This window comes from Crotalus tigris, unplaced genomic scaffold (assembly GCF_016545835.1).
Source record: "Crotalus tigris isolate CLP2741 ecotype Arizona unplaced genomic scaffold, ASM1654583v1 scf7180000019031.1477733, whole genome shotgun sequence".
Taxonomy (NCBI): Eukaryota; Metazoa; Chordata; class Lepidosauria; order Squamata; family Viperidae; genus Crotalus; species Crotalus tigris.
The window spans coordinates 542,921-559,628 of NW_024097335.1; the positions used below are offsets into that span (position 1 = coordinate 542,921).

The following is a 16,708-nucleotide window of genomic DNA, read 5'->3' on the forward strand; positions in this document are numbered from 1 at the left end:
AGGAAAAAAGCTTTCCCTGGAATATAATTAGGGTTTTTTTAGTATTGTTTACCATGCTGCTTTAGCATTTTGTGGCTCTGTTCCCACAACACGCCTGATCTAGGTTAATAAACCATTAACCTACAGTAGTCTAAATTCTCTTTCCGGAAAAAAAACCTGAAATCACACTAAATGGGTTAATGTCACCATTTGGGGGAATCAGAATTCCTTTATTCTCCAAAACATATTGTAGAGGTAGTCCTTGATTTACAACAGTTGGTTTAGTGTCCGTTCAAAGTTACAACGGTATTAAAAAAAAATTGACCTATGACTGTTTTTCCCACTTAGGACCTTTGCAGCATCCCCATGGTCACGTGATCAAAATTCAGATGCTTGGCACTTGGTTCATATTTATGACGGTTGCCGTGTCCCGGGGTCACTTGATCCCCTTTTGTGACCTTCTGACAAGCAAAGTCAATGGAGAAGCCGGATTCGCTTAACAACCAGGTTACTAAGTTATCAACTGCAGTGATTCACTGAGCAAGAAAGGTCGTAAGATGGGGCCAAACTCACTTAACAAATGTCTCATTTAACAACAGAAATGTTGGGCTCATTTCTGGTCATTAAGTTGAGGACTACCTGTAGTTCATAAGCCTTTTACCAGAAGTCTAGCAAACCTTCATATCATGCTCTTTCCCATTTGAGCAGAGAGGAGAAAGTAAGCTATATGTCAACACTGCTAACACCAGATGTTTTTGCTTTGACAACAGTTAGAGATGCAACCATTTTCTTCTTATGTTTTACTTTTAGAGTCAGATGATGCTGGGGGGAAGGAATGTGCATGAGAGTCTCTAGATAGACATAATAACACTGGACTTGGTGTGAGAACCAAGGTTATTGAAATAAGAGATGATAAGAATTGGCAAAGAAAATCTGTATAAAATGTTTTATATATGGCACCTGCCGCCAGCAAGACTAGCAAAAATGTTTAAAAATATGTCAGATAGATGTTGGAAATGTAAACATAACATAGGCATGTACTATCACATTTGGTGGACATGTGGTAAGGCAAAGGCCTATTGGAGAAAGATACATATGTGGTTAGAAAAAATATTGAGTGAACAAGTGGATTTTAAATCTGAACATTTTACTAGGTATTATGCCTGAAAAGACTAATAAGCAGAAATTATATTTAATCTTACACATCACTACAGCAGCGAGAATAATTTTTGCATAATACTGGAAGAATGAAGGATTGCCATTAGAAGAAGAACTAATCAGGAAAATATTGGAATGTGCAGAGATGGACAGATTAACTATGAGATTGAAAGATAAAGAAGATACAGACTATTATCGAATTTGGGACCTATTTTATTGTTGGCTAGAGGAAAGAATGAAGGATTAGGAATTGAACATGTATTAGCATAGCAAACTCCAGACAACTTGTTGATTGGAAAAAATAACATATGTTGATGAAAAAAAACAACCAATAAAATCTTTATTTAAAAAAAAAAGAATTGACGGGCTGGAGAACTGGAGGGAAAGCCTGCATTTCAAACTAATTGGAGAATGTGATTTATGACTGTTAATTGGAGGAGGGAATTGTGCTTTGATACTATGTGCTCAGGGGAGGGGAATCCAGTTTTTGGCTTCGGCTTTGTTAGTGCCAACACTATGCTTCTCAAATAAAGATTCTTTAAGGTAAACAATGGCTCGAAGTTCTTTGAAGAGTTTCATCTGTCGGAACCATGACATTAAGCCCCAAACTGGATTCTTGCCCTCTGAAGTCCATCAGCACAGGTAGTCCAAAATTGGGACTAGAATTTCTGCTGTTAAGCCAAGTGTTTCTTAAGTGAGTCGCACCCAATTTTATGACCTTTCTTGCCACAGTGGTTAAGTGAATCACTACAGTAGATAAGTTAGCAACCCGGTTGTTAAGTGAATCCGGCTTCCCCATTGACTTTGTTTATCAAAAGGGTCACAAAAGAGGATCACATGACCTCGGGAGACAACAACGGTCATAAGTATGAACCAGTAGCCAGGCATCTGAATTTTGATCACATGACCATGGAGATGCTACAAAAGTCCTAGGTGTGAAAAATGGTATAAGACACTAAATGGCTGTAAGTCGAGGACTACCTGTATATAAACGAATCTTATTTGTGACAAAAACATTGAGAGCCACTGCTCTATCCTATCTCCCAAACCCTTGAAGGGATGTTATGAGAACAGGTAAAATACACAAAACGTTTAGAGCAGGGATCCTCAACCTGTGGGCCACAGCCCAGTACCGGGACATAGCTTAATTGCCACCAGGCCATGTGATTGGCCCGGTGCATGCATGTTCACGGCGTCACTCATGCGCCTGGCCCCACTCACGCAAGCCTCGTTGTGGGCACTCATGTCCCCATTAGCGCCAGTGTCAAGGATAGTCATGGCCAGTGGTAGGATTCAAATACATGAACAACCAGTTCTTTGTGTGGATGCCGCTTCCAGAAGTCCATTCTGGGCCTGGGCAACAAAAAATTAGCTACCGGTCCTGCTGAAGTGGTGCGAACCGGCTGAATCCCACCACTGGTCACGGCCCCACTCGCATGAGCCTTGTCACGGGCGCTTGCAGTCCCTCTCGCGGAAGCCTTGTTGTGGGTGCTGGTGACCCCACTCTCGCGAGCTACGCCACAAACATTGCAGGCGCTCATGTGTGTGTGCATGCAAAGGGACATGCCGCTGCCCTGCCCACAAAATCATCTGCTCTTTCCCTCCTCCTCCTCCCTGTTCTGGGAGGCCAACCCGGAAAGGTTGGGGGACTCTGCTTTAGAGCATCCCCTTGCGGGAAAAATCCAGAGAAAGAAGTATTTGGGGAAATATTAAAAAAGGCAGACAATATTTCCCCAAAGGATCTTAAAGGCAGAAACCAACCAACCTCCAAGCCTCTCTGCCCCAAACGGAAACCAGGTCTCCCGAAATGCAGATGTGATAATCTTGTCAGGAAGATTGGAGCCAGGAACCTTGGATTAGAAAGACAAAGATCTCTAGAATCAACAATCCCCTCACACCCAAAAAATCAAACAGTCATCAGCCCCAGCCCCAGGGAAGCAGGATATGACCTTTGGGCCATAATAGGAATAACCCACCACCATCAGAATACTAGAAAGACACACTCAGACTCAGGTCAAAGTTCATGCCACAGGAACAACTCCAAACAAAAGCCCAAGAAGGTATAAAAACCCACCACTCCCTACTACATGTGGTCAGGTTTTTTTTTTCCAAAGCCATCTTTCTGTCTGGCTCTCCTCTTCAATAAACTACAACCTTCTTTCTAAAGCAGTCTCCATGTTGTTTATTCCCGGCTTGGACTGGACCCTGATGAAGATTTTTCCTTCCACACCGTGTTCCAGGTTCTTCAAGAAGAAAGTTTATAATGGTAGTACGAAGCCCAGGAGGCTTCTCCTGCAAATAAAGAGGCCTAAAACATCAAGTCTTTGAAACCAAAACACATTTTACGTGCGGCAATTCTTTTTATTTTCTGGTTACGTGCGGCAATTCTTTTTATTTTCTGCTTGATTCTATGATGTATTTGAAGAAAATTGCCTAGCACTCCAATTACATTTTTAAACGCTCAATTGAGATAAATGGAATGTTTGAACAGTTCATTATTCATTGAACCATTGAGAAATTAATCCAAAGCTCCCGTAGTGCAGGTTTTAGATCTCTGAATTAGGTAAAGATCATTGGCTCTCCGGACTGGATGGAATGAAACCAATACAGGCAGTCCTCGACTTATGACCATAACTGAGCCCAAAGTTTCTGTTGCTAAGTGAGACACTTGCTAAGTGAGTTTTGCTACGACCTTTTTTGTCACAGCTGTTAATCACTGCAGTTGCTAAGACGGTTGTTAAGTGAATCTGGCTTCCCCATTGACTTTGCTTGTCAGAAGGTCGCCAAAGGGGATCATGTGACCCTGGGACACTGCGACCGTCATAAGTACATGCCAGTTGCCAAGCATTTCAGTTTTGACCACCTGATCATGGGGATGCTGCAATGGTCGTAAGTGTGAAAAACGGTCATAAGTCACTTTTTTCAGTGCTGTTGTAACTTTGAACGGTCATTAAACAAATCGTTGTAAGACGAGGACCACCTGTACTGAGCTGTCCAAGATACGCTTGTTTTTGTCCTTTAATGACTGCCAATTCATTACCAACGGAACATCCCTTTTGCTAGAAATTGAGTAGTCTATTAAATAATGACAGAAGGCCACCTGAAGAGACTAGAAGCATTTGAAATGTGGATTTACAGGCGGCTGTTACATATAAGCTGGGTTGACAAGATCAGAAATGAGGAGGTGATAAGCCGCCTGGGAAAGCCAAGGGAAATCATCAAAACAATTAAAAAACAAAAATTAGAATATTTCAGACATGGGATGCGACACCCAGAAAAATACGGCATACTCCATTTAATCCTCCAGGGAAAGATTGAAGGCAAACGAGGTCCAGGCAGAAGAAGAACATCGTGGCTTCAAAATCTAAGGGACTGGTTTGGACAAAACTCAGCAGAAAAAACTTGTGCGGCTGCTGATAAAAACAGGATCACCAACATGATCGCCAACGTCCGATAACGGATATGGCACAAGAAGAAGAAGAAGATTAAATAATGACCTACAACACTGCATTAGGTATGCCTCTGAATAAGCATAATTTGAGAAATTGCATACACAAGTGTTTCATTAACCCCTCTTGAAAAAACAAAATCTGACACACACACACACACACACACACACACACACAGACCCAATAAATTAGATGTCGATGTAGAACAAGCTCATCCATTGAATATTAAGTTGGTCTTTTTCTCAAGAACACCATTATAAGACGCATCCCACGAGAACCAGCAGATGCTAAAGCACCTAACGTACACATCTGTTCCTTGTGCTGGAAATGTTTATTTGCTTTTAAAGGCTGAAAATTGCAATCTAATGCCACATTGTTTATTCATAAGCATCGAATGTCAACTTCAACACCAAAAGAAACAAAGGAAACCAAAATATAGAGAACCAACTTGTCAGAATCACTCTGCGCCAGCTTAATTAATAACAGTGCCAGTCCTGGGTATATTATATTTTGGGAGAAGTAATGACAGATTTTTTTTTTTTTACAAAAAAAATTCTATTTAATAAAGGTTTTCCCACAGCAGAAGAATAAAACAAGAGTTACTGAAAATGGCAGTAGTAACCGATGTTTACCTTAGGCACTTCAATCATCATACATTACAGTTAAATGGCTGGTCAATTTTACTTAAAAAGGAAAGGTTATCTGCCACCATATTTTCCCAAGACAAATGTTTTATGACAAATTGAAGGGTTTCCATTACTATCTTTTAACAGAACAGAATAACAGAGTTGGAAGGGACCTTGGAGGTCTTCTAGTCCACCCCCCGGCTCAGGCAGGAAACTCTAGTCTATACCATTTCAGACAAATGGCTGTCCAGTCTCTTCTTAAAAACTTCCAGTGTTGGAGCACCCAGAACTTCTGGAGGCAGATTGTTCCACTATTTAATTGTTCTAACTGTCAGGAAGTTTCTCCAAGGTTGCTTCTCTCCTTGACTAGTTTCCATCCGTTGCTTCTTATCCTGCCTCCAGGTGTTTTGGAGAATTGTTTGACTCCCTCTTCTTTGTGGCAACTCCTGAGATATAGGAACACCCTTCATCCTTCTTTCCATTAAACTAGACATACTTTAATGTAGCCCAAGGGCAAATAGATAGATAGGTTGGTTACGTAGGTACAGACAGACAGACAGACAGACAGACAGATCTAGACATACCTTACCAGAGTGAAAGGCCACTCATTTTAAATAAGAGACAAAGGCAGAACAGGGCATTATGGTTTACTGACCATTAACCCATGATTTTCTTTCACAGGTTACCTTCAATGTACAACTACAATTGAGCCCAAAATGTCCTTGGCAATGCGAGACAGTTGTTAAGTATGCTGCTCCACTCACCACTACCCACAAACACCCACAAGAGTTCTACACGTTTGCAATAGTGGTGAATATCTGTAGCTCGGGTGTAGGGGATGGGTGAAGGTTCGTCCTCCAAGCTTGTGGGAAACCAACCCACCAACTCAGAGAGTGAACCTTCACCCTCAGTTCTACAAGTGTTTCATAATAATAATAAAGTTGGAAGGGACCTTGGAGGACATCAAGTCCAACCCCCTACTCAGGCAGGCAACCCTATACCATTTCAGACAAATGGCTGTCCAGTTTCTTCTTAAAAACTTCCAGTGTTGGCGCATTCACCATTTCTGAAGGCAGATTGTTCCACTGGTTAATTGTTCTAACTGTCAGGAAGTTTCTCCTTAGTTCTAGGTTGCTTCTCTCTTTGGTTAGTTTCCACCCGTTGCTTCTTGTCCTGCCTTCAGGCACTTTGGAAAATAGCTTGACTCTCTCTTCTTTGTGGCAGCCCCTGAGATATTGGAACACTGCTATCATGTCCCCCCTCATCCTTCTCTTCATTAAACTAGACATGCCCAATTCCAGCAACCGTTCCTTATATGTTTTAGCTTCCAATCCCCTAATCATCTTTGTTGCTCTTTTCTGTACTCTTTCTAGAGTCTCAACATCTTTTTTACATTGTGGTGACCAAAACTGGATGCAGTATTCCAAGTGTGGCCTTACCAAGGCATTGTAAAGTGGTATTAATATTTCACATGATCTTGATTCTATCCCTCTGTTAATGCAGCCTAGCACTGTGTTGGCTGTTTTTGGCAGCTGCAGCACATTGCTGGCTCATATTTAAGTGATTGTCCACTAGGACTCCAAGGTCCCTCCCACAGTTATTACTATTGAGCAAGGTACCCCCTATACTATACCTGTACATTTGGTTTTTCTTGCCTAAATGTAGAACCTTACTTTTTTCACCATTGAATTTCATTTTGTTAGATAGCACCCAGTGTTCAAGTCCATCCAGATCCTCCTGTTTATTCAACCCCTCCCCACACAGGTCCTCAGAAAACACTTCCATTGTACAGGTCCCGATTCCGAGCTCAGCCCGGCAAGAGTCACTGGGTAACCGAGTCCAACAGGCACACACAAATCCAGGAAAGTAGTCCACAAGTCAAACCGGTCAGGATATACAACATGAGCACACAAGGCACAGAACTGGGCACATTACTCCATCAATGCTCAAGTCCTCAGGACAGAATTAAGTAGGCGACATCCATGCAGCCCTTCTTGAGAGGCGAGGTTGCCTCCTCACGAACAGTCTAGCTGACCAACGTTGTGCCTGTCTCCTCTCTGCTCTATGTGTCCTTGAATCAGAAGGAGATGTGGACTCCATCTCCTCATTGCTAACAGGCCCCAGCTACTCCGGGTCCTCACCTGGAGCCTCCTGGACAATTTGCTGCAGCTTGGCTCCCCTCCCTCAGCCTCCACCTGTTGCTCGTCCAATCAACCCAGCTGGATGTCAATGCTGCTAACATCGGATGTTCTCGCTTTGATAATATATGAAGATGCAGCCATTTTCTCTTTAACCTGTGTGTTACTTTTAGAATTAGAATTAGATGATGCTGGGGGGGGGGAGGGGGAAGAATGTGTATGGGGATTAGTTAGACATAACAACATCACAATAGAGTTTTCTTCAAGGTTGTTTGAAATAAGAAACGATAAGGAATGGCGGATTATGGAACTGGAGGGAAGGTGTGCATTTCAAACTAATTGGAGAATGTGATTTATGACAGTTAATTGGAAGAGGGAATTGTGCTTTGATACTATGTGTTTAGGGGAGGGGAATTCAGATTTTGGCTTTGACTATATAAGTGCCTATGCTATGCTGCTCAAGTAAAGATTCTTTAAGGTAAACAATGACTCAAAAGTCTTTGAAGAGTTTCATCTTTCAGAACCATGACACTGAGTCTGCTCCAAACCCCAATACTTGACTCCACACTTTCCTCTGCAGATTCAAAATGCTTCTCCTCCTCCTCTGAACTCGCATCTGGAGAGAGGCGGGGGTGGTGGCAGATCCACGACATTAAGTAAGTTTTGCCCCATTTATGACTTGTCTTGCCACCATTATTAAGTGAATCACTGTAGTTGTTAAGTAACATGGTTGTTAAGTGAATCTGGCTTCTCCCTTGACTTTGCATGTCAGAAGGTCACAAAAGGGTATCACATGACCCCGGGATACTGCAGCCCCCCCATCATAAACACGAATCAGCTGCCAAGCATCCGAATTTTGGTTACGCGACCATGGAGATGCTGTTACGGTGGTAAGAATAAAAAACAGTCATAACTCACTTTTTTTAGTGCTATTGTAGCTTTGAACGGTCAATCAGCAAATGGTTGTAAATTCAGGATCCTGCGACTCAACGCTAAAATTATCAGAGTATCTCAGACCTGTGCTATATTTCCTGGTTAGAATTTGATTTCAGGTGCCATAAGAATTTACACACATTTTATTCATTCGGCATATGGCTTAGTGCTTAAACATTATAGGGTAGCTTTGATGAAATCTATGAAAATTTAAAGGAATACTGCATCATCCAGGGAGGTTAACCCAATCAACACAGCCACAATTGTTTCGTCGAAGCGATTGAAAATGCTCTAGCAACAACGGATTGCCATTAAAACATCATCCACACATTTTATGTCAATAAAAACCCAAAATGTTATTTGCTTGACTGACCAACTTTTTATATTCAGGCAATTGAAAAGTAATGAGAGCTCTTTGGAAATCAGAGTTTCTTGCTCCCAATAAATGGAGCTGGGAAGGCAACATTAAAACGTGAAAAGTGTAGAACAACCCATGTCTCTCCAAGGCTACAATTCACCTTTTTTTTTATCAATTAAAACTTCCAGACGTAGCATACGTGCAATATCATAAATTAAGACAAACCCAAACACCATTTCTTAAAAAGAAAAAAAGCCAACATTTGAACAGACATTTTAGCTCATTCTTAAAATCAGCGATTGCCAAGATCAGTGGTTCTCAACCTTTTTAATGCCGCGACCCCCAACCGGTCATAAGTCGAGGACTACTCAACTGGTCGTAAGTCGAGGACTACTCAACTGGTGCAGCACCGTTTGCAGAATGGGACTTTTGGCGGGCTCATCAGGGCAGAGATAGCCTGGACAATTCCTATTGGCTTTTGAAAGCCAATAGAATTAGACTCTATTCAAGAGAGTCTATTCTATTGGCTTTCAAAAGCCAATAGAATAAAAGGGAGTAGCACAGCTAAGGAAAAGGGGGAAAAAATGCGGACTGCGTTGTTTGGCGACCCCCGTGAAATGGTCGTTCGACCCCAAATGGGGTCCCGACCCACAGGTTGAGAACCACTGGCCAAGATATACCCTAAGGAAAATTAACATGCCACATGCTATGCCATTTTGCAACAAAAATTGAAGTTCCTCTATTAGAAACTTCTATAGGTAGTCCTCGATTTACAACAGGTCATTTACTGACCATTCAAAGTGACAACGGCACTGAAAAAAGTGACTTATGACCGTTTTTCACAGTTACGACCTTTGCGGCATCCCCATGATCACGTGATCAAATTTCAGAGGCTTGGCAACTGGTTCATACTTATGACCGTTGCTGTGTCCCAGGGTCACGTGATTCCCCCTTTTGTGACCTTTTGATGAGTAAAATCAGTGGGGAAGCCCGATTCACTTAACAACCAGGTTACTAACTTATCAAGCGCAGTGATTCACTTAACAACTGTGGCAAGAAAGGTCGTGAAATCGGGCAAAACTCACTTAACGAATGTTTCGCAAAACGACAGAAATTTTGGGGCTCAGTTTGGTGGTCGTAAGACAATCTGTACTCTTCTGCGTACAGTGGAGTAAGGAATCGTAGTAAGACATGCACCCTCCTTTTTCCTAATATTTAGGAAATTACACCATGTCTTTGGGAGGAAATCAAGGGGCCACCAAGATTTTTTGATGCTGCTTCAGTTATTACTAAGCACCGCTGGGAAATATTCCAAAAATATCACCATTGCTGAGCAGATGTGGTATGATATATTAAACGCTAGCAGACTGGCACAAGAAGAGCAAAATTGCGTATTCAAGGTTTCTAATTTAGCAGAAATGGCAAAGATTTCTGCTTATTTAAAGGATCATACACAAGAAAAATATATCAGGGTACGGAGAAGACGGATAGATTATATTCAGAATAAATATGGAACTTTAAAGTTCCATTTATTTTATGATTAAATTTTTTCTTGAAAGAAATAATAATTATTATTTATAGAATTTTATAATAAATGATTTATAATAGATTTGTTTATATTATTATGAAGTTAAAGTTTAGAGGGAGATAAGGGTTAAGTATGAATTTGATTATTGTATAATTTTTTTGTTTTAAAAGTTATAGATTGTGTTTGTTTAGTTTACAATAACCCTATATTCTGCTCTGGGAAGTGGGGGGGGGCTAGGGGGTGGGGATGGGTGGGATTAAGTAGGTTAGATAAATAGAAATGTTAATGTATAAACTAGGTAGAGGAATTTAAAGAGAGATGCAGCTCTGGTATCTCCCCTGAACTGTATCGAAGAGGGATGAGAGGAGAGGAGGAAGGGAGGGAAGGAAGTAGGCTGGGAGGAAGGGATGAGGGGAGAGAGGTGAAGAGAGGAGAGAGGGAGGAAGGAAGTAAGGAAGGAAGGTAGAGAGGGCGGATACAGTTGGGGGGAGGGGAGATGGACAAGCAATACCTAAGATTTTATGTATGAATTTATTTCAAAGGTATTTTTTTATAATGTATTGAAGGTATCAAATGTATTGAAAAATGAAAAATATTTTTTTTTTCAAAAAAAAAAATAAGAGCAAAATTGCAATATTCATTCGTATAGACCAGGGTTTCCTAAACATGGCAACTCTTAAGATGCCTGGACTTCAATTTCCAGAATTCCTCAGCCAGCCATGCTGGCTGGGGAATTCTGGGAATTGAAGTCCACACATGTTAAAGTTGCCAAGGTTGGGAAACCTTGTTATATTTTCTGAGTGCGCTCTAGAAGAAAAATGCTTATTATGCAGGATCTGAATGAGAGCAGATCTTGATTAGAATAGAACAGAACAGAAGATAGAATAGAATAGAATAGAATAGAATAGAATAGAATAGAATAGAATAGAACTGGAAGGGACCATGGAGGTCTTCTAGTCCAGCCTCCCGCTGAAGCAAGAGAACCTATACCATCTCAGACAAATGGCTGTCCAGTCTCTTCTTAAAAATCTCCAGTGATGGAGCGCCCACGATTTCTGGAGGCAAGCTGTTCCACTGGTTAATTGTCCTCACTGTTAGGAAGTTTCTCCTTAATTCCAGGTTGCTTCTCTCTTTGATCAGTTTCCAACCATTGTTTCTTGTCCTGCCCTCTGGTGTTTTGGAGAATAATTTGACCCCCTCTTCTTGTGGCAGCCCCTCAAATACTGGAATACTGCTATCATGTCATTTTAAAATTTGGATTAATAAAAGTTTACTATAAAGGGACCATAGTTAAGCTATGAACACAAAAAAAAATCAACCACAGTATAATCTGCATTAACATTAACTTTCTCCCATGTGCTTTTAAATTTTTCCCCATTTCACTTCACCTTCTAGAAATTATTTATTTCAAGAAATAAAAAAGATACCAGAAACATTTTGCAGAAATTCTTCCCAAACCTCACTCAATATACAGCGTGTAGAACAAGTCAGGCACTGTCAACAAAGGATTAAATTAAATTAAAAGTTCAGCTGGGTTGCCGTTTTCTTCTAAACACTTCTCCTTATTTATTTGATGTGTGACCTTTGAGCCTTTCTAAATACAGAGACATTTATTCTGAAAAAAAAAAAACGAATAAAGCATATTGTGATTGCCCCATAGGGCAATCACCTTAAACTTTTGATACAGCCTATATATTTTTGACATACAGAGCGAAGTCATTGTTTAATGACTTCGCTCTGTAACAATATAGTCATAAATTTGGGGAATGTTCATTTATTTAAAACATTTATATAGCCCCCCATCTTATATCAAACTCTGGGCAACTCCGAATCAACCATGATGACCTATATCTATTTTTATAAAGATTTATTGTGTATATTCACCATCCATATTCATCATTAAGGGTATAAAATTTAAAAGATACTTAATTTTTCTGGCAATACTTTAACATTCTCACCAGTTACTATTAACCAAGTTTGGTATTTGCATAAATGTATAAGAAACCTCCTTTCCAACTCTTAAGTTACTGAAGCCTTAGTCATATATATATATATATTATGTAACCACATTTAGCTGGATACCGATTGTACATATTAATAGTGATGTTTTCAAAGCATAGAAAAATGGGCAGGCAAACAAATTTAGATGGGTCAAAATAAGGCTGTACACAAACGATGAGGTAGAATAACCAAAAATTACGATGCTGTGAGTCATTGTGCTCTTGTTGAGGACTCAGACAGCGTATAAAATTCTCCTAGGTATTCATAATGTACGAAACATCAATGGAAGTGACTTTATGCATACGAAAGCTCTTTCATATGTCTGGCTTGGAAGTTATATATATATTGTGCAGATAATATGCGAGTTCTCTGTGGCTGCTTCACAACTTTATTAGAAATTCCTTGACAAGTCAACCTACACACTGACTGCCTGTCATCACGTAAAGTACAGGGGGACACCTAGCTCTCCTCGATTCACCCCTAAGGTTTCAGATGTGCCAAGAATTTAACCCAACTATACAACGTTACATAAAAATATTCCCACTTAACACCTTTTGAATATTCACTGGGACATCCTTCATTAAAACAGTTGCTCATGAAACATCCCCTTATGACCTTCATTAGGTTTATCAATCCATCTGTCTTAACTTTGTCTCTGGACCTAATATATAGGTAGACCTTTGGAGTTCCTCACAAATATTAGAACCAACAAATTTAGGATGCAAAAAAAAAAATGTTATGTAGCTTTTTCTAATTGCCCATCCCTCACCGCTGAGTACTGCTACCTATTAATGTATATACACACCTACTACACATATATATGTACAGTCATGTACAGGCATCTATGTATATGCCATAGATGGATGTACAGACACACAAAGAAATACAGTGGCTTTTTTTCCCCCTATCCATGTCAAAGTGAGAGCACTGACTTAAATTTTGCCATCCCATTCTGGGAGAGTCTGTGGGCCACTTGATCACAATCCCCTGATCTTTTCCACTTGGCTGATTCTCAGCTAATGAGGTAAGGATTCAACCCAGGAACTTTTATGCGTGGAAGTTTGGAAGAGAGAGGCAATTCTTTAAGCGAAAATAGCCCAGAGATGTCAAAAGCTCCTTAACGGGAGAAAATAGGTTAGAAGTAACCGAAATATTTTTTCCGTGCCAGTATTATTATTGTTATTGTTATTGTTATTTATTTTATTTTTTTTTGCAAACTACCCCCTGCCCTAAAGTCTTAATGCAGCATCTGGGTTTCTATGCATATCTGTGACACCGTTAGGAACTAGATCCTCCACTGACGTCTGGCTCCCGGCAGACAGGTCTGTTGCTTTCGAGACAGCTCATTAGCAGCAAAACAACCTCTCGTCGTTTGTCCCCATCAGCTCCCCCCTCCCCCCCCTCAAAAATCCCCCATCCAATGATGCAAAGGAGCCAAACTGTACAGAAGCCCAGTTTCTTGCCTCCAGATCTTGAAGGCAACAAATGGACTCAGGATCATCACTCCGGGATCCCCTGTCTGGCCTACTTGAGACCTTTCCGAAACACCCCTCCACCCCAAGGAAGAGAGGAAAAGCCTATGGCAGAGACCCAGCCCCCCCACCCCACCCCATTCAGAGTTGCACCCCCTAAAGGTCCTTACGAAAGGCGTCCTTTGCCATTTAAGGCGAGCACCAGGGATAGCCCAGATCCTCTGCAACCACCTGTAATAAAACGTTCGAAGCAGCATTTTCCCCGAAGTAGCAAGGTAGACATTTTCTACAGCAGGCTGGATTTAAAAAGAGAGAGGGGGGGGGACAGAGAGAGAGAAGGGGAGAGAGAGAGAGACAGAGGGACACACACACAGAGAGAGAGAGAGAGAGAGAAGAAGAAGAAAAGGAAGGAAGGAAGGAAGGAAGGAAGGAAGGAAGGAAGGAAGGAAGGAAGGAAGGAAGGAAGGAAGGAAGGGGAAGGGAAGGGAGGGGAGGGGAGGGGAGAGGAGAGGAGAGGAGAGGAGAGGAGAGGAAGAAGGCAGGAGAAGGGAAGGAACAGAAACATCCTACCAAACGACTGTCTGGTCTGCTCTTACCTTCACGTTAGTCCGGAGCGCACAGTAACATGCAAAAAACATTGCAGTGAACGAGGAGCATAGGGGGCCAAGACGCAGCGTCTCTCCTCTGCACAAACCATGCACACACGCACCCAATCGATCCCCAGCATGTGCCTGATCAAAAGCATCCGCTCTCCCTCGTCAGTTTCAAAGGCACCGACATGTTTCGCCCCCTTGTCAAAAAGACCCTCCTGCAAGGCGCTACAGGGAAGGAGAAGCTACATGTCTCCTCTCCTCGCCTGCCTGCGCCGGGCATGGTAGCCAGCCAGGGTAAATTAGGAGAGATCACGGCGGCGGCAACTTAAAAGACCTTCGCTCGCTTGGCATTCCAGCATTTTCAAAATCGGGAGGAAAAAAAAAAAAGAAAAAGGGAAGAAAGAAAGGAAGGAAGGAAGGAAGGAAGAGGAAGCCCGGAATAGGAGAGGTTGGAAGCGGAAGAGTGGGGAGGGGTGGAGGAGGAGGAGGAAAGAGGACCGCGGAGAGCCAAAAGAAGGAAGAGGCGAAGAAGAAGAAGCTGATGCAAGGAAGGTGAGGATTTTAAAACTGTCATTTCACTGAGTTCCTCCGCTGGAGAAGGCAATGTAGACTCAGCAGCCTAAGGAGTTGGAGGGGTTTGGTGTTGTTTGTGTGGCTTTTTTTTTTTTAATTTAAAAAAAATTTATTTTGACAAGCACAAGAATGTCACATGGGTGAGCAAGGGGAAGGGAGGAGATAGGGAAGGGGGTTCCCGATTTGGGAATTCAGAACGCAGCCTGCAATGTTTCGCTCTCGCCTTGCGAGAGATGCCAGGTCCCTCTTAACCGAGCCAATGTCACTACCCATGACAGATGCAACCTCTTCCACAATATCCGATTGCTGACAAGCGTGGGCTACTATACAGGATACTTGGTTGTGGGACCCATATCCACCCCTTTTCCGTTTCTGAAGTGGTCTCCAGGTCTTCTTTCACTCCCCATTTTCAAATCCAGGAGGTCAGCTAGTTATCACCTGATGGGGTAAACGAACAGAAGCTACTATACATCCCTGGGGCTAATCGTTAATTAATATAGATATAAAAACTGATTTTTTTTCCTTTATTTTTAAAGGCTTAAGTTAGCTAAATCATCAGAACGTTAATCAAGTCCAGTCAATATTGTATCAACATCACCGCACCCCCAACTAACAGACTGTATCATTTGGATTTTAAAATAATGGAAAGAGGGGGAAATGGGTTACATATGATGAAAATAAAACTGGGTGGGGGCTTTTTAAACGGACTAATCAAGGAGAGAAGCAACCCAGAACTAAGGAGGAATTTCCTGAGAGTGTGAACAATTAATCAGTGGAACAACTTGCCTCCAGAAGTTCTGGGTACTCCAACACTGGATGTTATTAAGAAGAGACTGGACAACCATTTCTCTGAAATGATATAGGGTTTCCTGCCTGAGCAGGGGTTGGACTAGATGACCTCCAAGGTCCCTTCCAACTTCTGTTATTCTGTTAGAGCAAGAAAGAGTTGACGAGATTATGCCTAGTTTATACACTCATATTTGGCCACGCTAACCATTGTGAAAAAGCCTGGGTCCAAAGTCAACTGACAATTGCTGGCCCAGCATAGTTTCAGAATAATAGCCTAGTTTGAGTTGGTAAACTTGTGGGTCTCACCTTAAACTGCAGATTTAGCCTCAAGATTGTCCCAAATATGCTTTTGACAAAAGACAACTGGACTTCCTTGGGTGTTGTTTTTTTTCTCTGAAAACATTTTGCTTCTTTAGTTCTAGCTATGGAGAACTTAAGTTCAATTCTTCAGCTTTAGAACTGAAGAAACTTCTTGGATGAGAAGTGAAACATTTTCAAAGAAAAAAAAACCTCAAAAAAGTCCAGTTGCCTTTGGGAAAAGCACTTTTGGGTCAACCATGTCCTAGATCAGGGTTAGGCAACCTCGGCTCTTTTATGACTTCAACTTCCAGAATTCCTGAGCCAGCCATGCTGAGGGGAAAGGGAGAGGTTTCCAAGCTGAGCCATGCTGGCTGAGGAATTCTGGGAGTTGAAGTCCACAAGTCATCAAGGGGGCCATAGTTCCCCCATGCTGGCTGAGGAATTCTGGGAGTTGAAGTTCCACAAGTCATCAAGGGGGCCATAGTTCCCCCATGCTGGCTCAGGAGTTCTAGGAGTTGAAGTCCATGAGTCATAAAAGAGCCAAGGTTGACTACCCCTGTCCTAGATGATTGAGAATCTCCACAGACATTGAGCCTCAAGACTGGATTATATGTGTAGTTTTGTTTTTAAACTCTCTACCTAGAAAGTACTGGAAAAGCATAATCTGAAAACCATGATATCAAGACCTCTGTGTAGAGTAATGAAGATTAGTCTATTATCTCAGCTCCCAGCTATGGATTAAGATGTTCAGGCCTTTCGTTTTTCAGTACAAATTAGGCCAGAAAGCAGAGCAGAAGCCCTTGTGTCAATG

At 41.7% G+C, this 16,708-nt stretch overlaps 1 protein-coding gene across 11 annotated transcripts in view; it reads right to left on the minus strand.

Annotated features, from left to right (window-relative positions):
• LOC120314980 (disks large homolog 2-like) overlaps nucleotides 1–16,708 on the minus strand; it is an 899,194-nt gene that overhangs the window by 504,566 nt on the left and 377,920 nt on the right. The window contains exon 1 of one of the 11 annotated variants that reach the window (XM_039358605.1): nucleotides 14,239–15,544. The exons of the other annotated variants lie outside the window; for them this stretch is intronic. Within the exon in view, the coding sequence (XP_039214539.1) occupies nucleotides 14,239–14,280 (42 nt within the window). The 5' untranslated portion in view covers nucleotides 14,281–15,544. Of the gene's footprint in view, nucleotides 1–14,238; nucleotides 15,545–16,708 lie in introns of those variants that run through there. 11 annotated transcript variants of the gene reach the window in all.